The 18,141-nt window shown below is 38.0% G+C and overlaps 2 protein-coding genes across 3 annotated transcripts in view; both read right to left on the bottom strand.

The window, feature by feature from the left end:
* Nucleotides 1-9,107, bottom strand: part of LOC136678674 (complement C5-like) — a 31,379-nt gene extending 22,272 nt beyond the window's left edge. For both annotated transcript variants that reach the window (XM_066656765.1, XM_066656764.1), the window contains exons 1-12: nt 9,006-9,107; nt 7,283-7,478; nt 6,502-6,649; nt 5,640-5,710; nt 3,477-3,571; nt 2,997-3,079; nt 2,675-2,765; nt 2,410-2,515; nt 2,060-2,192; nt 1,440-1,555; nt 863-1,063; nt 62-265 (exon numbers count right to left, since the gene is read on the bottom strand). In XM_066656765.1, the coding sequence (XP_066512862.1) occupies nt 62-265; nt 863-1,063; nt 1,440-1,555; nt 2,060-2,192; nt 2,410-2,515; nt 2,675-2,765; nt 2,997-3,079; nt 3,477-3,571; nt 5,640-5,710; nt 6,502-6,649; nt 7,283-7,478; nt 9,006-9,073 (1,512 nt within the window). In that variant the 5' untranslated portion in view covers nt 9,074-9,107. The remainder of the gene's footprint in view (nt 1-61; nt 266-862; nt 1,064-1,439; nt 1,556-2,059; nt 2,193-2,409; nt 2,516-2,674; nt 2,766-2,996; nt 3,080-3,476; nt 3,572-5,639; nt 5,711-6,501; nt 6,650-7,282; nt 7,479-9,005) is intronic.
* Nucleotides 9,108-10,542: 1,435 nt separating this feature from the next.
* On the bottom strand, nt 10,543-16,473 carry LOC136679503 (PR domain zinc finger protein 12-like). The gene is made up of 5 exons (XM_066658071.1): nt 16,251-16,473; nt 13,860-14,050; nt 13,601-13,756; nt 13,075-13,189; nt 10,543-12,280 (listed from the first exon to the last, which is right to left on the bottom strand). The coding sequence occupies exons 1-5, from the start codon at nt 16,471-16,473 to the stop codon at nt 11,856-11,858; spliced, it is 1,110 nt and encodes a 369-aa protein (XP_066514168.1). The 3' UTR covers nt 10,543-11,855.
* Nucleotides 16,474-18,141: the final 1,668 nt, after the last annotated feature.

Here is an 18,141-nt window from a genome sequence, read left to right on the forward strand (position 1 = left end):
AGTAAATTTAACTACTTCCTGTAAATGTTTGAGTTGATCAGTCCACTTGTGTGTTTGTTACCTGGTAGCTGAAGGTTTTGAGCGGGAGATAATCACGATAAGAAAAGTGGATCTTGATACTTGCATAATCATCTACATCAAAAGAAGACGAGTGAGAGGGCAAATCAATGTATAGGTAGCGCTGATTGACTGACTGGTAAACTTCAGTTCTGAGCTGAAGTTGAGCCTGGCTATTTGCAGGATATCGCTGGTCAGCAGTCTCAAACTGAAACACAAAATCATTCAGCATTCCTTATTCAGTCAAGTGGAAGATAATGGCATCCCAGTTTTAAAAAGGAGCAAGATATTACATTTTTTAAAAACAATATCCAGGGATCTATATTCTGTTTAAACGTATTTTACAAGAATAACAAAAATCTGCAAATGACAATCTACAGGTTACTTAGTAATAAAAATACAAAATAAGTTAACTTGCTAATGGCACTTTAACTGGTACTATGCAAGTTCGGACCACGCCCATAAAGGCTGATTAGGGAAGGTGAACTCAGAGATGTATTTTTGGGCAGGATGGCTTCGGAATATGTATAAAGCCAACCCCCTACCCCAACTGGATGGATAAATACAAGACAAAAGGGGTAGAGACAGTGTGGAGGTGGAGTGACTTTGTCTGACACAGAAATCACGTGAGTGCACAGAGTGTATATATAGTATATAGTGTATATAGGACTGAGGGGACGACTTTGTTCTTGGTCCTATTCCAAAATTATGTTATTACATAATTGCAATTAAAAAACACATGTTAGAGGATCACAAACATATTCTGTATGGACTTTTAATATATTAAATACACATCTTTACTCACTGTAAAAACAGCCTTTTCAGCATTACTTGGAATATTGCAAATGAAATATGCAACACCATCTCCCTGGGACATCTGAGTGATTTGATCTTGGTATCCAAGGAATTTGAGGGGCTCTTGTTGTTGATTAGAGTTAGTTAATGTTCCTCTTGCCATCACTTGAACTCCTTTCATTGGTTCACCTAGTGGATCCCTCACTAAGACCTGCAGTCAAAACAATAAATAAATAAATAGTATAAAACTGACTAAATTTAGGGCAAATTTCCATTTAATAAACTACTGAAATTACTAGAAATGGATTGGTGTCAGAACAAATATCACCATATTTTTGATTTTTTACAAAACAAATATTATTAGTCCTTCTTTTTACTAAATTTTATTAACTCAAAATTTAAAAAATTGTTTTACAGCAACAATACACAGGCTTTTTGAAAATGAAGAAATGGACATTTTTAGAGGAAGAACACGGACAAAAAAGTGATAGAATGTTAAAGTTTAGTTACTGAATGAAATGAATTGAATTGGTACTCAAATATATTGCCTTTGTGCTTTTTATTAGTAATCTGCAAACAGAACTTACTCTGATGTTGTATGGTAAAGTTGGCTTGATGAAAGCAGGAGTAGCTATTAGACTCAAGGAAAATGGAGCATTAACAAACTTCACATGGGAAAGAACTGCTTCCTGGGAGATACCACCTGACAGTAAAGAAGTATGAGATTGTACTTGTCAATATATTTTCAATATAAAAATGTTACAAAATGTAATCTGTCCTGCATTCTCATACTTTTATTTCACCTTGAATAAATAAAACTGTCCATTCAATTTTGGCATCAGCAATGCTCTCAAAACAAATAGCACTATATTGGTCCACTTAGATTAGCTCAGTTCAGTGTGCATAGGCTACAATTTACAATGCTGCAGTGATTTTAGTAAACAATAAAGTATATGTTTGTGATAAAAGAAAGTATTAACTAGCATTCATCAGAAATGTAGTCAGGAGAAAAGGGTAAAATAATTGCAATGTGTGTTTTCAAGTTTCTTTGGTTACAATAATGTTTTTAACATAATTATAGCGTTTGCCCCTCTGCAAAAATTACATTTTGTCTATGCCATTCCTTTGAAAACAAGTGGAATCACTTTCATCAACTACTTAATCTTTGTTTTTTTTATATATTAAACAGCAGATTCTGCAGACTGACCAGTTGTCTCTTGCAGCAAAACAACTACACGGAGGAAATGGTTGTGCATATCCTGCAGGTCTTTAGGCCCAGAACTCATCATGGACAGAGCACGTTCAATGTCTAATTCAATGTCCAGTTCTCCATTGTTCATCTGAAAGAGGCAATAACCTAGTTAAAGTTGGGTGAGAAGTAATTCATTCATTCATTCATTCATTCATTGTCTGAAACCGCTTACCCAGTTCAGGGTCGCGGGGGGTCCGGGGCCTACCCAGAATCACTGGGCACAAGGTGGGAACACATTCTGGAGGGGGCGCTAGTCCTTAAGTAATTTATTATACCCATATATATATAAAAAACATATCACTTACTCTGTACTGTCTTAATGTTGCAGGTAACATGACTACATCATTGTTACTGATGTATCCATATCTCAAGAAGACTTCTGCTGAATCAACTGGTGCCCCACTGACATATCTGAGAAAAACACAGAAAAAAACCCACACACACATATGAACATATAAAACCCTTAAGTACAGCATTAAACTTAGCTACTTTAGATTTCTGAAAAACAATCCTTTTTCCAATAGGTAGATGTGGGGTCTAATCAGAAGTGAGTAAGTCATGGAAACTCACTTGGCAAATATCTTCAATTTGAAGGCTGCAATGTTCACACTGCTGATGTAGTTATCTTCTGGGTGGATCTGCACCGAGATGCTGGGCAGTACTAAAAAGCAAAAAATAGAGGAAAAAACAATGTAACAGATCATTTCATGCATAAAAAGAATATGTTTTCAGAAAAATCAAGGTAATAAAATGTTTATTTTCTAACTTAATGTTCTAAACATAGTTAAGCCAATAAAAATGATATACATGCTTGAAGGAGAATGCTAAAACTGACCAGTTATGGTAGTCCATTTAACAGTTTCTGTAAGTATTTTATGAGTGTGGCTCTTACCATACTCCTTGACCTCAAATACAGCGGTAGCAGTGGTACTGAAGAAAGTAGAGTATGAAGCTTCAATTTTCCAGACTCCAAACCTAAAGATGGAGTTTCAGACTTTACACACTTTAGTAAATAAAACAGTTATGAACACTCTGCCTGACATTTTAGATATTAATTCATAATAGTTTTGAGATGGATTTTGTGATTAATTCCTTTAATACAATGGTAAATGCCCTTTGAAGCAAAATAGCACCCCTAAAAAAAGGTTTTGACCAGAAATAAAATGGCTCTATTTGCTTATGTAGACATTATGACCCATGGTTCCTATCACTACCATAAAATCAGTAAATGTATTTTAAATTAATCATAACCTCTATAACTAACTTATTGGTTGAGTTTTACAGAATTTAAAACACCTCAAACAGCATATAATAAAACAAAATATTTCTGATGTACACCCACACACACACACAAATACAAAATTCATCTTACTTGGGTTTCAGGGGTATTTTAAATGCTGGAAGTAGTGGTTTCACTCCATTTATATCTGTCAACTCAATAACTTCCACCTTGATACCATCAGGGTCCTATATACAAAAACAAATATGTTATATTTCACTATGATTTTTCATTGGAGAAATGCCATAGAAGAGCTGTTTTGGTAACATGAACATTTTAGGGCTGGTTTTGTAAATAACATAATAATAAAGCACTTCATATAAATGCCCCATTTCTGCCAAATGAAACTGCAAAATTTAAAACTTATACAATAAGGAGGCATCACATTATTACCACCTCCTTGTTTCTATTGTCACTGTCCATACTCCAATGACTGCTTTGGAGCACTTTGTAGTTCTGCAATGACAAACTTTTGTTCATCTGTTGCTCTGCATACTCCATTTGCCTCTTTTCACTCTGTTCTATATTCGTCAGGACCCAGACAGGACCACCACAGAGCAGGTATTATTTGGGTGATGGATTATTATTAGTGCTGCAGTGACACTGACATGGTGGTGGTGTGTTAATGTGTGTTGCATTGGTACAAGTGGATCAGACACAGCAGTACTATGTAAAGTCAGAGAAAGCGCATCTGTTGCTATACACTTTGTGCCGTCAGTGGTCACTGAATGTTGCCCACAGGACACCTGTTGGTTGGCACAGCAGCACTGCTGTGTCTGATCCACTCCTACTCCCAGAGAACAGGCTTGTAACTCAATTACATACTAACATACATACATGCTCATTAATGTTTAGGAATTGCTCCACAAGCATTGACACTAAATGTATTTGTTGTACATCTATTCAGCCTATGCAATTTAGCTTTAACATTTTCATTCATTCAAAGCTTGGCATATTTAAGGTGAAATTGTATGTTTGAGTAATAAACCAACTTTAGCTTGTACACTGCTAAGTTTAACTTCTCTGTAAGTTTTAATTCACTGTTCAAATTACCACAGAAACTCATTTGTAATTCAAGCTTTTTTTTTAGGCACATTCAGTATGTGTTTACTTTCATACAGTTAGCTGTCTCCTGAATTGGAGTCAGTTCCACCTTTTATTAATCTGCAACAGCAAACATACTTCAGAAATAGAGCAACATCCTCATCTCTTTTCCTGTTTTTAAAGTTTGAAGGTCTTAGCCAGTGACTCATAGAGGAAAAACCTGAGCCATTTCAGATGGAGACCCTTAGTATTTTTTCCCCGTTTAGAGATAGGGCTGCATGCAAACACAGGAGAATATTTCATCACGCAAACAGACCACAAAGCTAGCGAATGGTGAAGAAACATTCTCTAATTTTTTTGTTTAAATACCACCTCTAAAGGCACATTTACATGCTGTTTAACTAACTCTATGTGATAGAAAAGTTTAAATTATTTTTGATACATAAACCCACACAAACAAATTATGGAAAAATTAAAAAATGCATGTAAGAAAGTAAAATATGGGTTCTTTAAAGTAAAGAATATACATTTAAAGTAAAGTATCTATACCTCTTAATAGTTTGTAGTTGTGAAGCACATCATGGAACTAGCTTGTAACACACTCACTCATGTTTCACAGCATGCTTTCAACTGAGCTGCTAATCAGTGCTTTTCTGTCAGTCATATTGCGTGATTTTTTTAGAGTGCAAACTGTACAAACCCCCCAAAAACATGATATTAGGGCTGCACAGTATATTGTTTTAGCATCTTAATTACAGTCTGCGTATGCAGATAAGATAAGAGCATTTAAGTCAGCTTCTGTGGAAAGTGCAGGTGTTAGACACCATGATAGTTTTTGTTCAGTGTCAACAGACCAAGTGGAAATGGAGATTTTATAATAAATTGTGTGTGTGTGTATGTGTATGCATAAGATGACAATTTGGAGGAGAATGGCATTGCATTTATCTGCATATCTCCATCATTATTTTTCTTACTGAGCAATAGTATAATATTATGAATAATATTCATGACAAATTTACAAAAGGCAGGATATATCTGCCCCAGTCTTGGATACACAGGGTTTGTTCCTATATGATGTGAGTGACAACATGTCATGATTGACCTTTTTAATCTTGCAGTATGAAAGTATCACAGAAAAACAAATACTGCTCTCTGGGTTTTTCCAATAACATCCAGTCCTACTTAATAATTTAAGTGAGAGGAGAGTCTTACCATGAATGTGAGGGAGACAGGTCTATTAGTCTTCCTCAACTCTTCGTTGTAAGAGTACACACGCACCTCAACTACAGAAACAAAGTGCAACAAAAGACATGAAATGACAAGTATGCTAATAAAAACTGAATAAAATCATTTACATTACACAGCATTACATATAACATTTACATTGCATTTATATAGAATTAGAATGATTTTGCGTTGGCCGATAAGAGATTTTAACAGTTATTCATTTACAATTAAACCAGAGTTTGTTTCGACCTGCAGTGTGGAAAACATTCCAGAATTGCCAATATTGCACAATAATGGAATTCAGACAGACGTTCTTGCACCTGTGCCAAAATCACTACTCAAAGTGGGTCTGTAGGGAGGAGGAATGTAACTGGTTACACTTTTTGGTGCAGCAGATTGGTGCCATAATTGAAAATCTCTGCCCAGTGTGTGCTAGCCAGTCACATTGATCCGTGCTTGTGGGCTGGCAACCAATTACATTTCTTCTGTCTCACCTTCAGTGAAGATCTTTAGGTATTACCCCACAAAACACACATAACTTACGCAAGGTCTTTTGCACCAATGTGGAACTAGTTTGGCTCCCATTTATGCAGTTAATTTTAAACAGTTAGGGGTTAAAATGAATGTGTGAAAGAATAAAGCTATCTTACTTTTGATGTTGATAAACAAACAATTCATACAATGTCAATAACAATAAATGACAACAACTGAACTGTGGTCTAACAACAATAATACCCTCAAAGTTTATGCTATAGAGATACAGGCACCACAGTGCAAATATCTCATATTGTAGCATTCCCTCACGTGTATTATTGCTTTAATCTGACACAATTCCCATCATACTCACCGCTCTGTTCTGGTGTGTACAGAGGCTTGTCAGTCTGGATAAAGAGAAAGCCATTATGAGGAGTGACTGGTATCTTTTCACTTTGAGAGAAGGAACTGGACACTGCTTCTAGGTAGACATGGTCCTGTTTGTGGAGATGCTGGAATATCTGAGAAAATATAGTTAATATATAGCCTGAGACTCTGAATAATACTAAACAAATATAAACATAAATAAATAATAAACAAAGGTAAAATCACCTTCTGTAAAACATTTTACACAGCACAGTATATGAAGAACTATGAAGGTGCATAAAGAGCTGTTTGGAGTGATGCCATTAAATGACTTACTTTGGAGCAATGTCAATATCAAAAGACAAATTTTTCAAGGAACATTCCAGTGTTTTCTAACCAAATATCTACACAGCAAAAACCTCAGTGATGAATTAACATCCACACTGTATAAATATATAGATCTCATATTAACACTGCAATGGTTAATTCAACAACGTATAGAATGGGAATGTTGCAAATCCTCTTAATGTTAGGGAAATTATATCACATCTCACTCACGTTTTTTTCCTTTTATATTTAAGGGCATAACTACATTGTTACATTTAGTAATTTGTTTGTAACAATGGGTCTCCACCTGGCACCTTTTAATTTTAGCATTCATTATAAAAATCCTTAAGCTAGTGTTGCACAATATATAAGGAAGAATTAGATTCTCTGGTCTTTAGTATTTGGTAGCACTGTAGTATGTATTTAGAACTGTACTGGCTTCAGAAGTAGTTTTTTGGTACCCGTAGAGTAGCTGAAACATGGTACTGGTTCCGCGCATTGAGTTTTAGAGTCTCTGTTGAATATACTTTGGCGTCCTTGGCAAGTGACTCCTTAAGGTTAAGGGTCACTAATGTTTCTTGATCATAGCCAAAAAGCTGCACCACAACTGTCTCCATAGCATCCACTCGCCACAGTTTTGGTGCTGTGATGAGATACCTGTAAAACAGACAGATCGTTCAGTCCATCAGTATATTTCATTTGTCATATACAGATTTATGCTAAAGTTATGGCACTCCTGGTTTTGCTATGAGAAAACGTACACAGTAAATTCACCAGTGTTAAATCAACACTATTAGTGTTAAATTAACACTGTTAGTGTAATAATTTAACATTCTCAGTGTTAACACTAATAGTGTTGGTTTAACACTGGTGAATTTACTGTGTAGTACTGTGCACCTCCACATTTTGTGCACAGGTTCAGTTTACTAAAAACCAGGCTAAGTTTTCTAAGTGCGGCCAGTGTCCAAAGGCCTGCAGACTGCAGCACTTCTGGTGGCCTATAAACTAGGGTGACCAGATGAACCTATGCGTGCTTTTAGGTCCTTTACACCTTTCTTTGCTACACAAAACATGGGAATTTCTTTTTTAATTCATCCGAGAACTTAATTTACGTTTCGGCATAGCTGCTCCAGATGAGGGTGGGTACATGAGCTTTGCCTGACGTAAACAAGGACTACTGACGTGCAGACTGACCAATTAAATGTTTACAGAGAAGGTTATCGACCAATAACGGTAGCTCTACACTCAGACCGTCCAATCAGAAGATTTTAGACTACTTCACCACGCCCCCTTCTCACTCAAGCGAACCAATCGGAGTAGGGGAGGGCGGGACTAGTTTGTGAACGAAACGCTTCTCGAAGTTCTATGTAAGCTCTAGAAAAACAAAATCCCGGACGTTTGTGAAATTCCGCCCGGACATTTTTTTAAGTCTAAAACAAGAGGACATGTCCAGGTAAAAGAGGACGTCTGGTCACCCAACTATAAACACTTAAGAAAATCTACAGCAAATGATTCATTCCATCTTGTTCTTAGGTCATAATTTTACATTATTAACCACTCGGACAGCGGGTAACAGTGATGTTGTTTAAATTCAACAATGTAAATGATTTTAGAGACGACACACTATTGACATTAACATGACAAATCTTTAACAGGTTCAGTGTCCAGCAACAGATGGCTCATTCATGACATTAGGATATATTTAAATAAATAACAGCAAAAATGACAGTGAATATGTTTATGTGAACTGCAGCAAATGAAGACTTTAAACAAGATCCTGTAAAACAAGCAAAATGTCTGAAGCTAGACCTTCCAGCAGTAAGTGGCTGTATATAAATGAACTGAAAGCACTTACACAACACAGTAAATATGAGGTATATGAAAAGTTATATTTACTTATTTAGTTTGCATCAAATTAAATGGAAATCAAAATGTCGTTTCTGTTAAAGCACAGCTTCACTATTTCAATCACAAATTTGCTTATTTGGTGCATCTAATTAAAGTGAAAATGTTCAATGTGATGTTTATGTAAAACTGTAACAATAGATAAAAACAGACCTTTTTAAAGTGTGCATTTTTATATAATTACAGAATTTGTATTTAACAAAATTGTTTGTACACAAAAGTTGTTAGAGCAATGTTAGAGCTTCTATGTGCTAATAGACTTTACTCGTAAACTCTTACATTTTCTCCTGAGCTTCTGTCCAGCACAGCACATGCAAAACACACAGCAGAAATAAAAGTCCCATCATTTACTGTCTGCTCCTCTGAGGCCTGGGGTTACAGCTCTGACTTCAGAGTTCTTGATGGATTTGCTCTGCTTGTCTTCAGTTAATCATCAGCTCAAATGTCTCATGGTGCAAGAGTTTCCCAAAAACACAGCTGTGGAGAGAAGGGTGGACCTTGGTCTGCTCTATCAACCCCAGCACTGACCTCTGAAATCAGTCAAATACTGTCAGAGCTCACAGATCTATAGCACAAACACAGATATACAGTAATGTAGGACCTAGGCCTAATGCACCAAATTCCTTTTAAGCAGAGCTCTTGTTCATAATTTCGCCTCATTCATTTGAAATACTGATCATTTTGATTGGTTAACTTAACATGTCTATATTTTGCCTTTATTGTAGCCTGCACTATTTCTGCAGGACATTTTCTCCATGCCTCCGAAGTTCTGTCGTAAAAGTTGCAATCCAGTTCAATCACATTTAATGATACTGAGGTCTGGGTTCTGGAGGCGATCAGTGCATTGTTCTGAGAAGAGCAGCTTTTGTGTATGATTTTAATTTTTGCTCTAATTTTCTGTTTATATCATTTTCTTAGTTACCACCTCACTGAGGAATGTACATAAATGCTTGTATATTTATGCAGATCTGAAGCAAAAATGGAACTTGAAATGGTTATCTTCTGAAAAATATGCAAATACCGCTGTTGATTGGAAATTCAGTCATTGAAGGTCTCTGGATTTGACAAACTAATGTAGTAATATCTTTATACAGCAATAGCTATAGCAGTACAAATAGATGTTGTTTTAATTGTGGTGCTCATTTACAAATAATTTTAAATGTATTCACTTTACTCAAAATCTCAGAGGTTACAACTGGGCTCTCTGCAGATTTCTTTTGTTTGTACAGAACTGTACATATTTATGTAAGTGCACTCTGTGAAGATGAACTTGTCACTGTATGTCTGACTAGATATTTCAGTCTAAATGTGCCTGCACTGCAGCTTTGAATGCAGAAGTTGAAGTTGGTTTTGTGTGAACAAACTTGCATTATTTCATTGCTCAACACACTACCTTGAGCTGCCCTTTTGGTTAGCAACTTTTGGTAAATCAGGCCAAGCATAGCATCGATTTTGCTTCAGGGGATGTGCTAAATAAAAACAAACAGATTCTATTTTATATGCTCTTTACTAACCTTAAGATATCATTGTTTTTTTGCTGAAATAAAAGCGTTTTAAAAAAGTTCATAATGTTTTCCCTGACTTTTATTTGATTCTGTATAATGGTGTAATCAATGATCTGCATAAATCTGCACTTTGCACGTATAATCTTAACAAGGACACTCTCAAAGAAAGAAATTCAGGAAAAACAAAGAAAATTACAGGAGGAACGTATTGAAGTAATCATTTATTAGCATAAGAGAAGAATATTCAAAGAAGTTGATCTCTGCAAACATAATATAATAGAGCCAAATATTCTTATTTAACTTTAGGTTTTACATACATACACAAATAAAGTGACTTTTCAGTAAATCGTGGAAGTAAAATTTAAAATTATATTCACATTACTTTACACTGATCATTTACAATAGTGTGCTCTGAGGCTTTACGCTCTTGGGGTCACTAGGTGGCGCTTAGGAAAGCCACTGAAACTGGTACCTTTTAGGCTAGTGGCCTGTTCAGACATGGACCACCAAGAGCGGTCAGGTTAGCGGGGTTAGATTATAATGAATATGTTTGTATTCAGAGGGCATTAAGATAAATTTCATATGCATCCTGGTTTTGTGATCTGAGTTTAGGGGACAAAGTTTGGGGACTGTTTTTGCGGGTTTCTGCTCCAGTGTAAGAAAAACTGTGCATGCAAAGATAAATCAGTTGTACACTTTGAGCAGCTCTCTTGTGCGTGTGAAAAGGCATTGAATTTACTTGATTCAAAAGCACAGTTTTCACTTGAATAAACTACACCAGCCCAATGTTGTCTCTCTGTGTACGTACTTTGGGCAATTGTCTGTGCAATGTGTTTGTTGTACATGAAAAATCTATACAGATATATAAAGATTTTTAAAATGTACATTTATGGCTACATAGCCATTATTTTTGAAGGAATACAAATGCAGAAAAGTTAATAAAATGCAGATATTTTAGTACCATAGCCCAATGTAAAATTAATGTTCTGTTCCTCTGGAGTACAGCAAATACAACTGGTTTGAGATATGATTCTGGTGGTGATATATTTTGTAGCTGATATTCGGAAATGCTGATAGCGTCCCTGATGTCTTTGTGCAACCCCAAGTAAATTAGTGTGCTTCATGTACTTGGAGATTATGTGCACAATTGACTGGAGTAGCATTAATGCATCATGCTTTCAGTGCAGGGAGGGAATTTACCTCATGACTGCATCACTTTTGCATGCATAAAATGTACTGTACTGTGTTTTTCTACTTGGTTGACTGAAGAATCTCTCAATGCATTAGGCTTGGCGTAGGGAGTTTCGTTTAATCAGCTGTTTCTGTCCCTTGAGAAGATTCAGCATAAACACACCAACTGCCCCTGCCTGCTCTGGAGTCACTATATTTTGGCCAGTCACCATTTCCCATGTTGCACATATGTGAGGTTTAGAATTTGGCCCAAAAACGGGCACAATCTGGGTTCTCAGGGGCATGAAGTCAGTTAGCCATAGAGGAACACTGCCAGGCTCGAGCCATCACACAGCATCCACAGACACTGCCAACGTGCTCAGGCTCGTGCCGATGTGCTTTCTGGTGTGGTCTAAAAGTCCTAAACCTGGTGGTCACTACTGTGGGGGTCATTTCAAAGCACCATGGTGGGGATGTGGTGCACTAAGGAGGCCGGATGAGGCACCGTTGTGATTTGAGGAGGAGGAGGTGAGGAAGGCCCCTGGAGCCCCACCACGGTCCCTGTGCTGGGCGGCCGGTGGCGTGCGCTCTTCTGATGGGCGCGCAGGCCTGCCAGCTGCGAATAAGCGCTCTGGCACACGTGACATTTGTAGGGACGTTCGCCCGTGTGCAGGCGCACATGGTTGCGCAGCGTGGACGACTGGCTGAAGCGGCGATTACAGAAGCGACACACGAAGGGCTTGTCCAGCGTGTGGATGCGCATGTGTGAGCGCAGGTTGCTGCGGGAATTGAAGCCTCGGTGGCAGATGACACAACGCATGCGTCCCGCCGTGGCCAGCGACACGTTCGTGGTGGACGTATCGCACGCATGGAAGTCATCTGGGAAAAAGCAAGGAGAGAAGGAAAGAGGTCAGTCCTCCCGTCCTTTAATACGTGGTGGACATTGGCAAAAGTTTGGGGACAACTGATCAAAATGCATGTGGTAATTGGTCTTCTACAAACAACAGACGTAAATATCCTGCACAATTTATGACAAAAATGTAAAATTTAGCTAAAATATAAAGTCTGTTTCGCCTTTGTGTTTGCACAGGTTGCGTTTTATTTTAGCAATATATACACACACTTTTACAATCCATGTAATTTATTTTCACTTAGAATTTCAACTAAACATTTGACGGCGGGGTGTCCAAACTTTCGCATACGACTCATAGAACAAGTGACACATTCATAATCCAGGCTATAAAGTCGTCACGTGATCGTCAAAGCAACAGCGCGGTGACTACCCGACATTACACACCATTACTTCAGAACATTCTTTTCATAAATGGTGGCCCAGACACAGTGACCAACTTAAAAGTCTTAAAAATAAAGGTGCTTTTATGGTAAAGAACAAGGTTTGTTAAAGAGACGTGAGTGGGAAGAACATTTTAAAGGTTTAAGGAACCTTCATCTGATACAAGATCTTTTTCAATTTAACATCTATTAGCAAATAATGGTTCTTTATGGAACTAAAAGTTCTTTGGCATAGTTCAATGAACCAATTGTAGCACCTTAACTGATAAGAGTGAAAAGATCTGAAAAGCCAGAAGGTGTTGTTTACTGTCACCTGAGGCTCAGCTTTAGCTCTGTAACACACATCTGTTTCTTAATCCAGTAGGCCTGAGGCAACTTACCATTCTTATGCTTCTTCTGATGTTCATCCTCAATGCCAGGAACCCCAGGAATACCCAGAAAAGTGTTGTGAGAATTCCCATACCACACCAGCAACTCCTGATCTGGGGGTATTGTCTGAAGAGGAGAAATAGTTTCAGAATTGTCATTTTCAACATTCGTAGAAAAAGTGCTGTGATCATTATTATATTATTTTACGTATTATTACACTGTCAAAGAAAAATGTACTTTATTTGTATATTTAAGATTTAAGAAAGTTTTTTAACAACTGTGGATCTATATATATATGTTACATTCAAAAGCTCTTTAAATCGCCACAAAACAATACAAAAACCTATCAAGCTTTCAAATAGTTAAGTCAAGTTGTCATGAATCTCCAGTTTATCCACTGCCTTAAAAAAAATCTGCATTTTATAAATATATAAAAAAAATTAACACTGGAATATAGTACAATTTCCTGATTAAAAGCTAGTATTTATTTCCTGATCAATACTTAGTTGTTCTTCTTGATGTTGTTATCAGACTGACCTCTACAGCTTTGTAAAATATGCTGCTTCCAATCTGCACAACCTCGAGGTTCTGCTCCTGCTCATTGCGGGCACATTTGATGTAAGTCATCCAGCTGCGGTGGTCCTCTTGACTGGCATCAATGAAGTAGCGCACTGTCCCATCCTCATTAAAGACCTAAAAGAAACCACAGCCTTGGTTAAACCTGTGACCTTCACATATGAAGACGGCACACAAAGCTGTGAGGAACTGATCGAGACACCTGCTGCCCTGCTCTCACCTCCCACATCAGGTTGTTGTTCTTGAAGAGGTCTACATGCTCTGGACTAATGACACGGCCAGTGAAGGGACCCATCTCAGTACCTGCTTTGATCCACGTCTTAGAGAAGATGCCAAGACCTTCTCCAGGAATAGAGCTCTGAGCAATGATCACCTCACTGGGTAAAACAAGACTCGACAGCTTCTGCACTTCTGTAAATAACAAACAAAACAATAATTGGGCTTAGTGGGTGGTTGAAATATATAATTTATTCCAAACATGGCTTTTCGAGAAACAAAGACAATTTCTCATTATATAGAGATTTATTGTTAAAAGAAAAAGTACTTTAAAATGACTTTGTGAGGTTTATTCTATCTTTGGGTGATTGGGAGCTACTTTGCTGTTACAGGTTTACAACAAGTGAAGGTCCTTTATAAATGTAAGGCATCTTCCTAAAACCTTTATGTTTATGTTCTTCAAACTTTTATGAGTTTCTTCACGGTCCCATAATACGAAAAAGGTTCCGCTCGTTGAAAGTTTTTTGTCAGGGAATTAAAAATTGCGTAGAGAAAATTTGGGGGACTTTTATTTTACAATGTGGTCTTTCAAACAAAAAATTGTTTTGTACTTTTACACTATTTGCATAAAAGTTTTTGGAGATCCAGCCGGAAGCTACAGTTGATGTAGCAATGCTAGCGCTCTGTTGTGTGCGTTCGTTAAGAGTGGAACATTTTAGAGAATATGTATCTAAGGAAAAAAAGTACTTTAAAAAATAAAACAAGAATAAAATAATGAATTAAAAGAAAATGAAACAAGTGTATCTATAACCATAGGTAGGATAGCTGGGGTTAGTAAGCGCAGTGTGAGGGAGTAAGAGTGTATCAGCGTCGTGAGCCCAGCGCCTCGCGACGAGCCAAATGAATGGTAAACAGGTCTTAAAAGCAGTGAAAGGGCCGATTAGTTCTGGCCTGAAAAGGACGGGTCAGACATGCTCTCAGAGCAGTGGCTCATTCCACACTCATTTAGCCTTTTCACAAGTTAGGAGCCATGAATTTGCACTGGAAAAAAATGAGGGCTTAAAAAGAGTGAGCGAGGGAGAGTGAGAGATGCCTGAGGAATTTGAGAGCAGATTAGAGGCCGACACGGTGTGAATAGAAACAGAATTAGTCTTCACGGTACAGTAACGGCGGGGCAGCGAACTTTAAAAGCCGCTGAAAAGAAAGAAAAGACTCTGTACGGCTCCGTCACCGAGGGGCTAGAATGAATAATAGAGCTTTTCTCTGTCTATAGTCCTGCTCTCATTGCAAACGTATGAATTTAATAGCCCTTATTTCTGTCAGCTCCGGTTAGACTCGGGATCAGGACTAAACCTTGAAATCCTCTTTGACAGATTCGCCAGATCTTTTAGGCGCATAGTGATACACATTCAACAAACCGGGCACAGAGAAACTTGTTGAAAACAGGTTCCCGCTGCTGAACTGCTGCAGCTCGGAGCGAATTGTTATTTAGTCGAGCCTAGTTTCATTTCATGTGAACAAAATTGTTTTAGAAAAAAAAATCAACATAGAGTTTGCTACCGGAAACAGACAAACTTTGATACAGGAAATATCCATGACACTATTTATATATTATTACTAAAGCCTGGCCTCTCCGTACATAGCTAACTACAAAAACAAAATCCTTTTAATTTAATAGTGTGAGTTACTCTTTTTTCAGAATTGTATTCTAATTAAAACTTTATGTCTTGAGAAGAATTAGATTAAAAAAGCGCCTGAAAAACATGTTTGATCTAAAAAAAATTTAAATAGAAAGCTTCTCAAAATTCAGAATCAAAGAGAAAAAGTGTTTTCAAGAAACTACATTTTTACCCAAACTTGGATTTTCAAAATATTTTTTTTCAGAGCGAGCTTCCTCTAAATGAGCTCAAAACCTGCTTATAAAAATTAGAACGAATAAACTTAAATTAACCCATGCTTTTAACTATGAAAGACCTCAAACTAAAGAAACTAAAGTTTTTAAAGAGGTGTAACAAAACATTCAAAACAACAGGCTTATAAATAACCAAATATATATATATATAGTCAAAACACAAGTAAAATAAAGGTGTTAAAAACACGTTCAAATTTGTGACAACCTAAATTAGACCAGGGTTTTAAAACAGCACCTTTAAGAACAACCAGAGCAAATTACACTGAAGGCAAGCAATGGTCCAAGAGCGCACAAACTTATTAAAACTTATAGTGTAAAGATGTCCTAAAGCTGTCCTTTTAAAAGCAGTGGTCTGTAAAGTTAATTAAACCAAAACTAAATCAACCCCAAACTCAACTATAAAAACCACAATAATCTAAACTGGACCAAAGTGAATTAAACAATTAAACCAAAGTGAAAACAGGGAGAGTTCAGGCGGCTGACCTCCGGAGAAGCTTTGCGCCAGGACCTCCGCGGTGAAGGCTGTCTTGGGGCTGATGCTGGAGCTCTTCTCCTCGAACAGCTGCTCCGCCTGCAGCGCGCTCCTCCAGCGGCCGTACAGGAAGCTGTGCAGAATGTCGGAGGTGATGATGTCGGAGAGGGCGAGACTCTGCGGCTTCAGTCCCGCCTTCAGGACCAGCGCCTCGGCGGGCAGCACTGAGCCCATCACGACACGTTGTGTTCTCAGGTACAGACACACTCTCAGGTACAGACGCACCCTTCCGGAGACCCTCTCAGAATCTGCACACACAGCGGAGCAGATGGATGCGCACGGCCCTGGAGACGGAGAGCTCGGTTTAGAGCAGCAGGGAAACTCTGGAGAGACTGAGGAGGGACTGAAGAAGACCTGAGATGTGACAATCTTGCTGTCGTTGCGCGCGAAGGAGGGAGTTGGAAACGTTTCCCTCTCGCAGGGTCCCGGTGGGCTTTATATGCGTGAGGTCCAACCTGCGGTCATTAGTTATTAATGAGACACCCCCTGTGTGCCATACACTTGTTCTAGCACGGAGAGAGAGAGAGAGAGAGAGAGACGCTCTTTATTGAATGGCCATTCATATTAGGGAGGGGGGGGGGCTCTTGGGCCCTTGGGGCTCTTGGGGGGTGGGGGGGGGGCTCAACATCTAGAACGCTTTTGGCTTAAATATTATTTTATACGATGACAGTAAGAAAGGTCCCAGCCTAAACAAGCTGTAGAAACGGAATAAAAATGTTGATGATGCCAAGGTAAATGTATCTTAAGAGAACGATATATGCGCTTTTCTGAGAACTTTCTGAGAAAGGCAATAACAAAATTAAAACACATAAAACTAATAAATGAATAAGGGAAATAGAATGAATATGATTTATATAATGTTGAAATTAACCAAGAATATATGAAAATCACCCTTTCTGTTTATAAAAGTCGGTGTAGAGATGACGATTTACTGCTGAAAGCGTCAAATGAATAAACGAAAAAACGATACAAAACAAAACAAAACGATAATTAAAAGTGGCAAATGAAACCCGATCGTAGAAATGAAAGGTTAATAAGAGGGAAATCATTTTTACATTTTTGCAGTTTCTCTCATTTTACACAGAGCTTACAATAAACGGAAATATGAGTCTATTTCCCTATGGTGCGGTTTTTTCCGATTTTCCCCTTCCTGTTTTGAAGCGAATAAATAATTAAAACCCATTTTCAAAAACAATCAAAAACAGGAGCTGGTTTGAAAGTACATGACCGCTGCATTAAAGTCTCGGAGCCGATGTGTGTGCTGGCTCATCTTAATGCAGTGAGAAGCTCAAGTCCAGTCTGAGCAGACTTTAATGATCTTTAGATTTTCCTGATGACTCCACACCGGGTTTTAATGATGTGCTCGAGCTCGGTAATATGCAAAGCCGTCTGGGTCAAGTGTATCTTTCTTTCAGTCCTATTCAGGCCAACGTGATTTAATATTCATGGATATTAATTTAAAGTCCTTTAGCATTGTGAGAGAGGGGCAATATGGGCTTTTCTTTCAATAGTCCCACGTCTTTCCCCTCTTCTTTCTTTTTTCTTTCTTTCTTTCTTTTCTCTTTCTTTCTAGGGTTGATGGACTGAGCCTAAATGGGCAGCGCACCCCTCCTCCATCCTTCTCTTTTCCAACAGGGAGGACATCTTTATTCCTACTCAACTCTCTCCTAACTAATGTCGCCTGAATGAAGAGTGCTGCAAATCAATCTTTCACGGCGTTTTTGAGGCCAATTTGACATCCATGCACTCGTCTTTTCTTTACTCCGTCTACAAGGGGTGGGGGGGGGGGGGGGGGGGGCAAACAAAAATGTGGAGTAAGAGAGAGAGAGAGCGAGAGAGAGA

Source organism: Hoplias malabaricus, chromosome Y (genome assembly GCF_029633855.1).
Source record: "Hoplias malabaricus isolate fHopMal1 chromosome Y, fHopMal1.hap1, whole genome shotgun sequence".
Taxonomy (NCBI): Eukaryota; Metazoa; Chordata; class Actinopteri; order Characiformes; family Erythrinidae; genus Hoplias; species Hoplias malabaricus.

Bases quoted from the DNA above. Each gene is read 5' to 3' on its own strand.
- LOC136679503 (XM_066658071.1), bottom strand. From the start codon at position 16,473: ATGGGCTCAGTGCTGCCCGCCGAGGCGCTGGTCCTGAAGGCGGGACTG. The intron at 14,051-16,250 runs GTCAGCCGCCTG...TGTTATTTACAG, and splicing joins GGCGCAAAGCTTCTCCGGAG to AAGTGCAGAAGCTGTCGAGT. The intron at 13,757-13,859 runs GTGAGAGCAGGG...GGTTTCTTTTAG, and splicing joins ACAACAACCTGATGTGGGAG to GTCTTTAATGAGGATGGGAC.